This window comes from Leopardus geoffroyi, chromosome E2 (assembly GCF_018350155.1).
Source record: "Leopardus geoffroyi isolate Oge1 chromosome E2, O.geoffroyi_Oge1_pat1.0, whole genome shotgun sequence".
Lineage (NCBI taxonomy): Eukaryota > Metazoa > Chordata > Mammalia > Carnivora > Felidae > Leopardus > Leopardus geoffroyi.
Genome location: NC_059335.1, coordinates 57,221,089 through 57,234,223, shown reverse-complemented (window position 1 = coordinate 57,234,223; position 13,135 = coordinate 57,221,089). Strand labels below are relative to the sequence as shown.

Sequence of the window (13,135 nt, the reverse complement as noted above, 5' to 3'; positions counted from 1 at the left end):
CTCCTGTGACTTGAAATTGACCCAGCAATGGGGCGGGGGAGGCCAGGCACCCGTCCCTTCCTGCGTGACCATGACCTGTGTGCCTCCAGGGCCTGGAAGAGGAGGGAAGGGACTCCCCCATGAGAAGGCGGCTAGCCTGACTGCCCCCCCCCACTCAGACCACAGCCCGAGCCTCCAGGAGGAGAGCTCTCTCTCGAGGGTGCCGATCGCCGGGTAATTCCAGCTAATTCCATGTTTCACCGGACAGGAGCCGGGAAGCAGGACTGCTAATGGCATCATTAGTTCACTAGCTCCAGCCTCCGACCACGCCTGGAGCCGGGGCTCCCCCTCCCCCCCCCCCCCCCCACCAGATGCACGTCACCTGCCAGTCAGAACCCAGGGCCCTTTGCGCCGCTTGACACAGGTCACGGGGGCAATGGGGACTATCTGCGTTTGGTTACTGGGGGATGAAAGCAATCCCAGGGACCGCATTTGCCTGGCCGACAGCACACGGCATGCATTGGGGCCCACCCGTGGGTGGGCAGGCGCGGGGTGCAGGGACGACGGTCATTCCCCAGGCGAGAAGCCCCTCGGCGTCCTGCTCCCCCCTCCTCCCACGTTCTCCCCCCATCATGAGCTCGTGATCGCCCACCTGCACGACCGCACCTCGCCTGCCGTCCTAGCGTGGCCCGGGAGGACCTGTACGACGCCCCCACCAACACTGCTGGCCGCCTCCTGACCTTCCCGCTTGGCCCTCAGCACCATCCTGTCGGTTCGGCCTTATGGCCTCTCCCCACCCCTCCCCCATCCCAGCCACTAGCTGGTCCCGTCAGCCCAGCTCCAGAGCCCAGGTCACTCAAAGACCCGCCCGGACCGCGGGGCCTCTCCTGGCCGCACCCGTCCCCACTCACCCCTCCTTCACACAAAGGAGACCTGACCGGCTCTGCCTTCGGCTCGAGCATCTCCGACACGGTCCCTACCAGCCCCCAGTCCTTTGCTGTCGTCACAACCGGGCCGCTCGAGGCGCTTGCTATGTCCCGAGGTCTCGGCTCCAGCCGATGCCCCCCGCAGACCACCCTCCCCCCGGTTCTGCGGCTGCTCCTCGCCCCGCCTCATGCACGTACGGCCCCCCACCTAGGTCAAGCAGGCCACTCACTGGAAGCAGGTCCTGGCCCCCGCGGTCCCCCGCAGGTACTGGCGCAGGGAGTCCACGAACTCACTCAGCTGCTCGGGGCACACGGCCATCTCCTGCCGGACCAGCTGCAGGTGCGGCGGGGACACAGGGGAGTGAGCGCCCGGCCACCCCCGCTCTCCCTGCCCGAGACCCCGCCTCCCCAGACCTTCCTTCAGAGAAGACAGGACAATTCGGCCAAAAGAGAACCCAAAACCCCTCCTCACTCAAGCGAGGGCTCATTCTTACGCCAAGTGGCGAAAAAGAACGAGGACCGAATGGCTAAAAGCAGACAGCCACGCCCAAGCAGGACACCACACGACGGTGTGCACAGAGGGACTCTGCGGCCACCGGGAGCTGCCCGCACGACACTCTGGTCCGAGACCCCACAAACTCAGGGCCCAGCAAGATTCGCTTCTGGTCGGGTCAGTGTGTGGGGTCACCGTCCCGATCACTTCGCCCCGGGGCCAAACTGTTGTTGATCAGAGAACACCCCTGGCTGGAGAGGCGGCCAGGGCCTAGCGCCGCATCTCCCCTCGTGGTGGTCCCAGGGGGTGACACCAGGGGGTGTCAAGGACCTGGAACTCAGTCCTGGCTCCGGCAGGGATGGGGCCACAGGAGAGGGGCAGGAAGGGAGCAGGCCTCACCATGTTGGTGCCTTCTTCATCTGAGAGGCGCTGCTGAAGGTCAAACCAAAGGGTCTGAAACAACAAAGCACAAAGACGTGTCGGAGACAGAGGCCCCCTCCCCCAGGGAGGCCTCCAGCACTACCACGAAGAAACCGGAGAGTCCAGAGCCAGCAGAGAGCTCCAGCCTCTCCACCCCAAGGTTCCAGGGGCTCTGGAGTCCCCGGGGCCAGGCCCCGCTGGGCCGCCTACCCTCCAGACACCGGGCTGGCTCTGAAGGAAGCCGGGAAGCCCGGCTGGGAGACGGACCGGAGGAAGTGGCACAGATCCCTTCCGGCCTTGGCATGTGAGAAGCGCAGAAGCCAACCAGACCTAGGCAGAGGGCATTCGGCCAGGGGCGGGGTAGTGTTGGGACAGGACAGTTCTGAACCCAGGAAGCCGCTGCCAGCAGCCCTGAGATCCCCCGTCGGCTGGCCAATCACCCCACGTCAAGACCCCCGGTGCCCCGTGAACCTGACAATGGTCTGAATGGGGGTGGTTGTGCTAACACTGGCCTCCGGCAGGCCTCGAGCTACCTGCGTCACGAATACATCTTGTCTAACTTTCCCGACTCCCGGAGGTGGGCGCGGCCCCACCGTCAGCTCCAGGAAAGCAGGAACCCGGGGCGCGCTGTCACCGACACTCGCCGGAGTCCAGAACACAGCACCCGATGGGTACTCGGCAGTTTCGCAGCGCACGGCCCCGGGCTCCAAAGCTTTGGAGCCGGGGTTTGAAGCCACGGCTTTCTCCCCCCGACCCACAAAACCGTGATTCTTCTGCAACTCGGGCGAGCGCCCGGCACCCCATCGGCCCCACCCAGGCAGCGCCAGGCTCCGGTTGGCACGAAGAGGGCGGAGCCCCCTGCGGCCCCGGATTGGCCCCCGCGGGCGGCCCGGACCAATCAGAGGCCAGCAAGGGGGCCCCGCCCCGTCTCCAGGACACCCAGGTGCTCCGCGGTCTCCAGCCAGCTGGTTGTTAAGACGACCGGAGGCTAAAAATAAGCTTCAAAGAACCTCCCTCTGGAGGCGCTGGGAGTTGTTATGACAACCCGGCCTCGGGGTCCCGCGGAGCCTTTCCCACCGCTCCCACTCAGCTGCTGGCTTCACGGGAGGGGGGATCCCACCTCGGCCTCAGCCCACCTCCCCCCCCCCCCACCCCCGTCTCCAAGTCTGGCCTCAGCCCCCCTCTGCGTGGGGGGAGCCCCCCACCCCGCCCCCATGAAGCCCTGAGAAACCCCAAGCCCGTCAAACTGCTTTTTTGCCCTTGCGCAAAAGAGGTCAAAAAAATTCAGAAAAGCGGGAGAAATGTAAACTCGCTCAACCGTACGGTTCGGAGATGCCCGCCCGCCGGCTTGGTTGATGTAGGGGTGCTGGTCCCGTGCGTGTGCACAGGTTTGGCGTCAGAATATGGGTGACAACGCCTAACAACTGCTAACACTGTAATGCTCACGACGGAGCAGGCTCCGGGCTAAGCCATTAAGGCTTCATTATCTTGGGGCGCCTGGGTGGCTCAGTCGGTTAAACGTCCGACTTCGGGTCAGGTCCTGATCCCCCGGTTCAGGGGTTTGAGCCCCAGGTTGCATTCGGTGCTGACAGTGCAGAGCCTGGAGGCTGCTTCAGGTGCTATGTCTCCCTCTATGCCCCTCCCCACCCCCTCTCTCTCTCTCTCTCTCTCTCTCAAAAATAAAATATTTAAAAAAAAAGACATTTTCTTTAATCCTTACAACAACCCCATGACGAATCTGAGGCTCAGAGAGGGCAAGTCACTGGCCCAAGGTCACAAAGCTGCTAAGTGGTATAACCAGGATTTAAATATGCGCAATCTGATACCTGAGCCCTTTGGTAAACCTTTAGGCAACCTGTTCTCTTTCTTCCCACACATGGTCATTGTTTGGGCTGAACTGTATCCTCTCCCATTTCGTAAGTTCCAGGCCCATCCCCCCCCTCCCCTCCCCCCAGCACCTAGGAATGTGACTGCCTGGAAATAAGGCCTTTGAAGAGGTAATTAAGATGAGGTCACTGGGGTGGGCCCTAATCCAACGTGACCTTGACGGTGTCCTTGAAGTTGAGGACAGAGCCGCGCACTGAGGGAGGATGCGAGGACACAGGGAGGAAGTGACTGTCCTCATGCCCAGGAGAAGGCAGCCCTACCCCCAGCCTGAGCTCGGACTTCTAGGCTCTAACGTGACGGAAGAAACGGCCCCGGTTTGAGCCCCGCCTGTGCTACGTGGTCACGGCGGCCCACGGAGACAAATGCGGTCACACCGCGGGGACCCGCCGAGTCGTGAAACACCCTCTGAAGACAGGACTCGTGTTTGAGAGATCTGAGAGCCTCCTCATTCCCGAGGACTCTAAGCTCTCCTGGGACGCCGCCGGGACACCCCGTCCCTCACCCACCACGCTGCTGCCTCCTGGCACCCCCAGACCGGCCTGAGAGCAGAGGCGCAGGGCACCCTGTCCCCTCCCCGCACACGCCCCTGCTGACTCTGTGTTCCTTGAGATGCCCCTCCTGGCTGCCCCTTGCCCGGGGCACCTCTCCTGGACAGGTACGAGGGACATCTTCCCCCTAGTCCTGGTGGCCAGGCTCCCAGGCTCCTGCTCGGACTCCGGGCGACCCTGCACCTGCTGGGGACAGCGGAGGGGGGCGTGGCTCCGCAGGCTTACCTTGTTCTCCAGCCGCCCTATCAGCTCTGCCAAGCGGCTGATCTGGGCTTCGAGCCCCTCCTCCTTGGGGTCCGCGGTGACTAGGAGAAAGGATCAGAGATGCTCATGGGGGGAGGGGAGGGCAGCCCCCTCCCCCTCGCTGTCCCAGTCCCGCTTGGAGGCCCAGGCTGCATCCGGGCCGCTGTCAGAATTCCCCGAGGACCGCCAGCCCCCCCACCCACCCCGTGCCCCCCACCCCAGGCCGCCACACTCTCTTACCAGGCGGAAGACTCTTCCCTTGTTCCATGGCCCCCAGCTTGTGGTTGGGGGCCTGGGGGGGAGGGGGGCCGGCACACCAGGTCTCCGCTGCGCCGTGGCTGGGTTTGCTGTGGTTCTGTCTGCAGCGTGAGCGGAGAAAACACGCTGTGAGGGAGGCCGCAGGGCCCCGTCCACTCTCAGCAGCTTTGGCAAACGTTAGGCAGCGGCCGTGAGCCCAAACACAGTGCACTTGACCCGGTCTGGCCCTATTCCTGCCAGGCAGGCGTAATGGCCTCTGTGTCGCGGCTGAGGCGTTGAAGCCCGAAGGCAGGTGACTTCACCAAGACCACCCAGCAGCTGGCAGGGCAGTCAGGATCGAACTTCAATGCATTCTAGGACCACACGGCCCAGCCCCCTCCCCGGGAGCATCAGTTCCGGGGCCAGGGTGAATTTGAGCCAGGCCCCCACCCCACTGCCTAACTCGCAGCACCCCTCCCCCCTCCCCGTGCGGCAGGGAGCCCGGGTCTGTGCCCGCGAAACAGCCCGCCTCTCTGCAAAAGGGAGCCCTAAGACACGGTCCAGAGAGACCATGGAACAGGACAGAAACATCCATGATCCTGACCTCAGCCGGGCCCTAGAGAGAGGGGCCAGGCCCCGTCCCCCGTCCCCTGTCCGCTGCCCCCAGGCACACCGGGGTGCACACAGATGCACGGCCCTGGCACGCCCTGCCAGGCACACGCGGCTCACCCAGCACGTGCCTGGCACGACAGGAGGGGCTCAATCGACGCTCGGTGAATTCCCGGACACCCGCGTGCCCAGAGATGCTGGAAAACTCACCGCAGACATCCAGATACACCCAGACACGCACAGCAAACGCGCCCTGTGCCCAGCCCCCCTTCTGCACCTTGGTGCCTGCCTCTCCCCTGGCCGGGGGGGCCACCCCAGCCTTCCGAGGGACGGGGGAGGCCACGGAGTCTTGGAGGCTCCACAAACCAGCGGCAAACTGCGGCAGGAGTCCCCTAGGGGCAGCGGGGCTTTGAACCAGTGGCTGGCGCCTGGACGGGGTGGCCTAACGGGACTTTGCAGCCCGGAGCCTAAAGAGCTGAGATTTGGGGCAGTTTGAGGTCGGAGCGTGTATCGGGAGGTGTCTCCCCTTTGTGAACTGACCCCTCCCCCCACCACAGTCCCACAGGAAGGTCCCAGCACAGGGGCGGGCAGGTGTAACCGCCAACACGCCACGGAGCTGGCGCTGGGCAGGAAATCAGCTACAATTGGGCGGCAGCCTAATCTACAGCAGGAGAAAACACCACATTTTTCACCGAGAGAGTGACCCCAAAGATGAAGGAAAGTGAAGTGTCAGCTTCCAGAGCTGTGGCCGTCACCACCGGGGACGCTCAGAATCGCGGACGCAGAGTTCTGGGCTCAGCGCCCAGGAATTCCAATCTGGCAGGCGCAGCCCGGGGCCCGGGATCTGCATTTTACCTTTCCCAGGTGATCTGCCCACAGGGGCTCAGAAGAAACAAATTTTGGGAACAGTGTCACCGAGCAGCCTTTGCGACCGTATCCGGTTGGGACCAGCCCCCGCCGGCCAACATTCACATGCTCAACCCCCCACCCCCACACTGGACAGCAACCCATATCCTGGCCGGGCCGAGCCTCTGGCTGTGAATGCACGGCCGGGCACAGCCATCCGAGGCCCAGCAGTGTAGACATCCGGCGGTTTTTCTTGTCTACCCGGATTTCTTTATGGCCCCTCTGCACCAGACGCATCGGCTGCTCTGGAGAGAAAGGGCGAAGGAGACTTGGTCTGAACTTGGGACGGCAAACGTGAGGGCTGGTGACCCCAGGGCCTGGCATTGCGGGCTGGCAGGAAGGACTCCTCCTCTCTGGACACCAGGCTTTCCCTTCCCGACACGGCGCTCTGCCTGAGTTGGGACCTCAGGGCCTTCTCCCCGGCACTCCGGACGCACGCACCCCACGCACACCTGGCATTCTTCTACGCGCACGCGGTCTCGTTCAGTCCTCACGGGCACCGAAGACACGGGCACGGGACGGTCCCCACTTGACAGACAAGCGCGGCGCCCGGCCCAAGGTCACTCAGTCCCCAGGCACACGACCGGCCCCAGCAAGCAGCCGGTGGCCGCGTGTGCGTGTGAGACGCATGCCCACGTGAGCCTGCGAGGTCCCAGTGACGCACCGGATCTGGCTGGTCTGTTCTTCAATGGCCTCCACCGCACTCTCCACGGAGCTCAGCAGCGACTGGATCTGATTGGCCGTCTCCTTCAGGAGAAAGCGGGTCACAAACTGGTCCACGTTGCTCCCGCCCTCGTACACCTGTGGAGGGAAAGAAAGGGGCACACGTAGGAAAGAGGTTAGGGAGGGAACTTGGGTGTGGGGTCTGGCACAGAGCGGGGCGGGGGGGGGACACCTGGGGCTGGGGTCTCTGTCTCTCAGGAGGAAATGGGGACCCCAGCGCCTCCAACTTGGAGCATCAGGGAAGGGGCTATGGATTCAGAGATGGCGGTTTGAGCCCTGGCTTCCCCATGTACTCGTTCTTGCCCTCTACGACCACGGTTGGAGTCACTTTAGTACCTATCCTACAAGGTCCCATGGAGGACTGGAGGACAGAAGGCGTATACAATGCCTGGCACAGGCCCTGTAACATAGCAAATACTCAACGAGCGGCAGCTGCTGGGATAAAGATGATGTTAATACTGACGATCGTGGTGGGGAGGAGGGGGAGGAGGGGGAGGAGGAGGGGGAGGAGGAGGGGGAGGAGGGGGAGGAGGAGGAGGAGAAGGGGGAGGGGGAGGGGGAGGGGGAGGAGGAAGGTGACGGCAGCGATGCTGATACTGGGAGAGATGGGGAAGATGATGATGGGGAGGGGGAGGTGGTGCTAAGGGTGGTCGTTGGTGGTGGTGTTCTTGTTGACAGGGGTGAAGTATGTAGGGAGAAGAGTAGGTGACCCTACCCCCTCCCTCCTCCCAGGAGGCTTCCTTGGCCTCGTGGGCCTTCAGGATGCTACGCAGAGAAATGAAGGAAGACTCAAAAGCGACCAGCTGGAGAGGTCCAACTGGCTCCTCCCAAGAAAAAGCCCGAGACTCAGTCTCAGAAGCCTCCTCCTGGGTCCTCCCCTCCCCTCGGGTCAGCAGGGAGCCTGGGGGGCACCCAGAGACGAAGATTCAGAGGCCACGAGGAGAAGAACTCAACTCGAGGGAAAAAGAAGGAAGAGGGTTTCCACAGACTTCGCGGTGGTGCGGCTCTCCCCTTTTGTCAAGAGTCTGCGGCAAAGACCTTCCCCAAGGCTTCCGGATCCGGCTGAGAAGCCTTTACGGCACAACTGAGATTCTGGCCGAGCCAGGTCACTCAAGGATGGTAAGGAGCAAAATGGCACTGTGTTGGGGACGCTGGTCCCTGAAACCCTGTGCGACTCTCCCGCCTCCTCGGCCGAGACCCTGCCCTCCCGAGCCAACCGCCCGGCACTTTGGAATTCCGCCCGGTCCCTGGCAAGGCAAGGAAAAACAGGGCTCTCAAGGAAAGCAAATTAAACCATCCATCACTCTGACTGGGAATTAATTAGCAACGAGGGCACAAGGGAAACACGGCTGGAGACAGAGAGGGAAACAGAGGCAGGGGAGGGGAGCGCGGGGAGGAGAGGCACACACGGGGGAGGCGTGGAGGTGGCCATCCTGCGCCAACACCGGAGACGGGTCCCGACCACGCAACGGTGCCAGAGAGTACGTAAGGTTCTGCTTGCCTAATGCGTTTCGATTATTGATTATCCTCCCTAGCAAATAGTTGAAACCACACTCAATCCGGTGATCAACGGGCCCTGGACAAATGAATGGCCAAAACGAACGAGAAGATGCAATGTGGTAAGAAACTGAAACGCAAAGAGAAAGCCTGCTAGGAGCCATCAAGCAGAAAAATGAGCTGAAGTTAAGTGTGTTAAAAGCACTCGGATCAAGTGACTGAGGGTGCAGCTAGCGATCCGTGAGCGTAACCCGTTAGCTGAATTCCAAAAAGACACGGGACTTTCAAAGGAATAAAAATGCAGGGGCGCCTGGCTGGCTCGGTTGGTTGAGCATCCGACTCTTGATTTCGGCTCAGGTCACGATCTCGGGGTCGTGATATCAGGCCCCGTGTGGGGCTCTGCACTCAGTGTAGATAGAACCTGCTTGGGCTTCTCTCTCCACCCGCCCCCACTGTCTCTCTGCCCCTCCCCCATTCATGTGCATGCATACACGTGCGTGCGCGCACACACTCTCTCCAAATAAAAAAAAACGTTTAAATTTTTAAAGGACTCAAAATGCAGCTTTTACGGATTTCTCCTCCACCATAATCAATGCCTCCCTCAGCCAACAGAGCAAGTCCACCGATTCCAGAGGGAAAGGATCAGATCTGGGAATCGCGTGTCCTGTAGACACATGACTCCTCTTCGGGGTATAGGGCGGTATTCGGAAATCTGCAAATTTCTGACGTGTTACCACATGAGCACCTTTCCGGCCAAAAAATGCCTAGGAGTCTCCCCCCCAAACACACACATATCTAGGGCTGAGTCAAAGAAAACAGTCTTGAATAGGGAAGTCATGGAAGGAAGGGTCAGTGATAGAGCCGATTAAATGTAAGGTTGCAGGGTCAGGAGACGAAAACGTTCATCAGCAATAGTTTAATTGCAGTCACGCCGGATTATGTCAACAAAGACTGGAGAAGTATGGAAAAAAAAATATCTGAAAATCTCAAAGACGCATTGAACTCCTCAAAAGGGAGTCGATGTTTCCGATTAGCTAGGGATAAAAACACAATGAGGAACGTTCACGGTGCCAGGGGTGCCTGGGTGGCTCAGTTGGCTGAGGGTCATCCGGCTTTGGCTCAGGTCGTGATCTCACAATTCATGAGTTCGAGCCCCGCGTCAGGCTCTCTGCTGTCAGCGTGGAACCTGCTTCGGATCCTCTGTCCCCCTTTCTTTGTCCCTCCCCGGCTTGTGCGTGCTCGCTCGCTCTCTCGCGCGCGTGCGCAAAAATAAACACCAAAGAAATAAAAGGCGTGCCTGGGGGCCTCAGTTAAGTGTCCGACTTTGGCTCAGGTCACGATTTCGCAGTTTGTGAGTTCAAGCCCCACGTCAGGCTCTGTGCTGTCAGAGCAGAGCCTGCTTTGGATCCTCTGTCCCTCTCTCTCCGCCCCTCCCCTGCTTGCGCTCTCTCTAGCAAAAACATCACAGCGCCTGTTTTAGAGATTGTCCACGAAATGAAACTACAGAGTCTACTCCTGAGACCACAATCGATGCTCTAAACAAAGCTGACCATCAAAGGTCACAGGTCAAATGGACAAGGGAAGCACACAAAACGGGAATCGTGAGAGATTACGAGAGCAGTTGGAACAGACCGATTACAACAATAACGAAACGCGGCCTAAATTCCCTCACGTAAAGATACAGTCCCAGATTTGATGAAATGAGACCCAAACGGAGGCCCATCGAAACCAAAACAGCACCAAGAGATTTCCAAAGAAAAGTCTGGGCAAAAATCCTGTCACCCGATTTGGTCAAATGAAGAAGTTGCACGAGAAGATAGGATTTAGAGAACAAGGTATCGCACAAGGTGACAAGGGTCACGAAACGACGGCAAAAGGCATTCTGCACAGCAAGGGCAGGATGTCACCGCACCATCATGCAATCGGAGAGGATACTCCTGTAAACATGGCAGTGGGGATTCACATGGACACAGCCACTTTTTAAAAAAAATTTTTTTCAACGTTTATTTTTGAGAGAGAGAGAGAGAGCGTGCATAAGTGGGGGAAGGGGCAGAGAGAGAGGGAGACACAGAATCCGAAGCAGGCTCCAGGCTCCGAGCTCTCAGCACAGAGCCCGACGCGGGGCTCGAACTCACGAGCCGTGAGATCACGACCTGAGCCGAAGTCGGACGTTTAACCGACTGAGCCACCCAGGCGCCCCGGACACAGCCACTTTATAAAGCAATTGTGCTTTCTCTCCAGAGCCTTGCACTGTTGCAGACGAGGGGTCTGGAGTTCTTTCTTGTCCAGCAAGAGAGCGGACGCAGAAATGAATACGAGAGAGGCTAAAGTCTGGGAGGAGACAAGAGCCCCGAACAGGAATTTCGTCTCCGTATTTGAGTGCTCAAGATCTTACACACGTGGTGACCATGGAGAAAACAACCGGACAGTAATCATTAACTTGTGTGATTAAGAAGCAAAGGGGTGGGGCGCCTGGGTGGCGCAGTCGGTTAAGCGTCCGACTTCAGCCAGGTCACGATCTCGCGGTCCGTGAGTTCGAGCCCCGCGTCGGGCTCTGGGCTGATGGCTCAGAGCCTGGAGCCTGTTTCCGATTCTGTGTCTCCCTCTCTCTCTGCCCCTCCCCCGTTCATGCTCTGTCTCTCTCTGTCCCAAAAATAAATAAACGTTGAAAAAAAAATTAAAAAAAAAAAAAAAAAGAAGCAAAGGGTCTGGGGGGGGGTGGTGGGGACAAGCGGTGTTTGTGATCAAGGTACATTGGCGTCAGATGGAAAGTAATTTCCTGCAGGTGATGGAACAAGTTACTCGTGATCCCAGTACAATATCGCGCTAGCTAACCTCCGGTGCTTTCGCCCGGTGGTGGCAGCTTTCCGCTCTAAGCTTGTTTCCAACCCATTTATGTAAATAGAACCTATTTCCCCACATTGCACGGCTCCTATTCATTGACTCAGTCATTCCATTTACGATAATCTATCCCTAAGAAATCATGCAAAATGAGCACAAAGGCTCATGTCCCGAGGTTACAGTATATATTCATATTAGCAAGAACCTGGTAATCATCTAATACGCCCCAAAACAGAGGAAAAGTAAATTTAAGTAAGAATATTTAAAAAAAAGATGCTTCTGGACAGTTTTAATCACATAGGAAAAATGCTAAGATATTAGGTGTTAAAAGTACAAAAAATAAGTCTTGTACACAAGACAATATTAAATATATTAAAGAAATACACATGGGAAAAAAGGTTCCGAGGTAATAACATGTTAACTAACAGTGGTAAGGAACGGTGGGAGTTACAAATGGTTTGAACTTTTTCCTTATACTCTTCTTTATTTTCTAAATTTTACAAGTTGACTATGTACCATTTATATGATAAAAAAAAAAAAAAGGTCTATATGCATCAAACAACATGGCTAAAAATCTAGTAAGGAAAACCATTAAAAACAGAGTAAATAATTTGGTGTGACAAATTAGCTCATCATTGTCCCATAGGGGAGATAAATTGGACGATAAATAAGGATGCAAACATCATTGTTAGGGGCACCTGGGCGGCTCAGTTGTTTGAGCATCCGACTTTGACTCAGGTCGTGATCTCTTGGTCTGTGAATTTGAGCCCCACATAAGGCTCTCTGGAGTGCAGAGCCTGCTTGGGATTCTCTCTCTCTCTCTCTCTCTCTCTCTGCCCCTCCCCTGCTCACATGCTCTCTCTCAAAAATAAGTAAAACATTAAAAAAAAGGCATCGTTAGGTAAATGTGAAAAGTCTTTTTTTTTAATTTAAACAAATTTTTTCATGTTTATTTTTGAGAGAGAGAGTGAGCAGGGAGGGGCAGAGAGAGAGAGAGAGGGAGAGAGACACAAGGCAAATATGAAAGTCTTTATTTTTAAGTTTATTTAAAAAAATTTATTTTTTAATGTTTATTTTTGAGAGTGACAGGGCGTGAGCAGGGGAGGGGCAGAGAGAAAGAGAGGAAGACAGAGAATCTGAAACAGGCTCCAGGCTCCGAGGGGTCAGCACAGAGCCCTATGCGGGGCTTGAACTTGGGAATGGCAAGATAATGACCCAGGCCAATTTGGATGCTTAGCTGCTGAACCACCCAGGTGCCCCATAAGTTTAATTACCAGAGAGAGAGAGAGAGCGAGGACGAGTGGGGAAGGGACAGAGCGGAGAGGGCAGGAATCCCAAGCAGGCTCAGGCTCTACACCGACAGCTCAGAGGCCGACGTGGGGCTCGAACCCACAAACCGTAAGATCGAGATCTGAGCTGAAGTTGGAGGCTCACCTGACTGAGCCATCCAGCCGCCCTAGTGTGAAAGTCTTTAAAACGGACAAGAAAGATTACTGGGTTTCCTGTCAATAGGCGCTGTGGGTTAACTAAATCTTCCCTTGTTTGAGGGCTCCTTTTAAAACTCCGCAGAATGTACAAGAGAGATGATGCTGAAAAATAATTCTCATCCACAGCGACACACAGGAATTTTGTCTGGCGGAATGCAACTGACTGTCGCCGTCACTGTGGACAGTGCCCGGTTCTGCAGCGATTCACAGATTCGCTCAGAGCTCCTAGTTGCCTCTACCCATGGCGCGTGGCCTTGGAATTTTCCTTTGAGCTAGCTGTAACATCCTACTGGTTCTGACATTAATTAAGGAGTTTTTAAAAATATTCATGTTGCCTTA

At 57.4% G+C, this 13,135-nt stretch overlaps 1 protein-coding gene across 1 annotated transcript in view; it reads right to left on the bottom strand.

Moving 5' to 3' along the window:
- NECAB2 (N-terminal EF-hand calcium binding protein 2) overlaps nucleotides 1–13,135 on the bottom strand; it is a 28,728-nt gene that overhangs the window by 1,659 nt on the left and 13,934 nt on the right. Inside the window, exons 6-10 of the mRNA XM_045441286.1 lie at nucleotides 6,913–7,049; nucleotides 4,737–4,855; nucleotides 4,479–4,558; nucleotides 1,798–1,851; nucleotides 1,136–1,248 (exon numbers count right to left, since the gene is read on the bottom strand). Coding sequence (XP_045297242.1) covers nucleotides 1,136–1,248; nucleotides 1,798–1,851; nucleotides 4,479–4,558; nucleotides 4,737–4,855; nucleotides 6,913–7,049 — 503 coding nt within the window. The remainder of the gene's footprint in view (nucleotides 1–1,135; nucleotides 1,249–1,797; nucleotides 1,852–4,478; nucleotides 4,559–4,736; nucleotides 4,856–6,912; nucleotides 7,050–13,135) is intronic.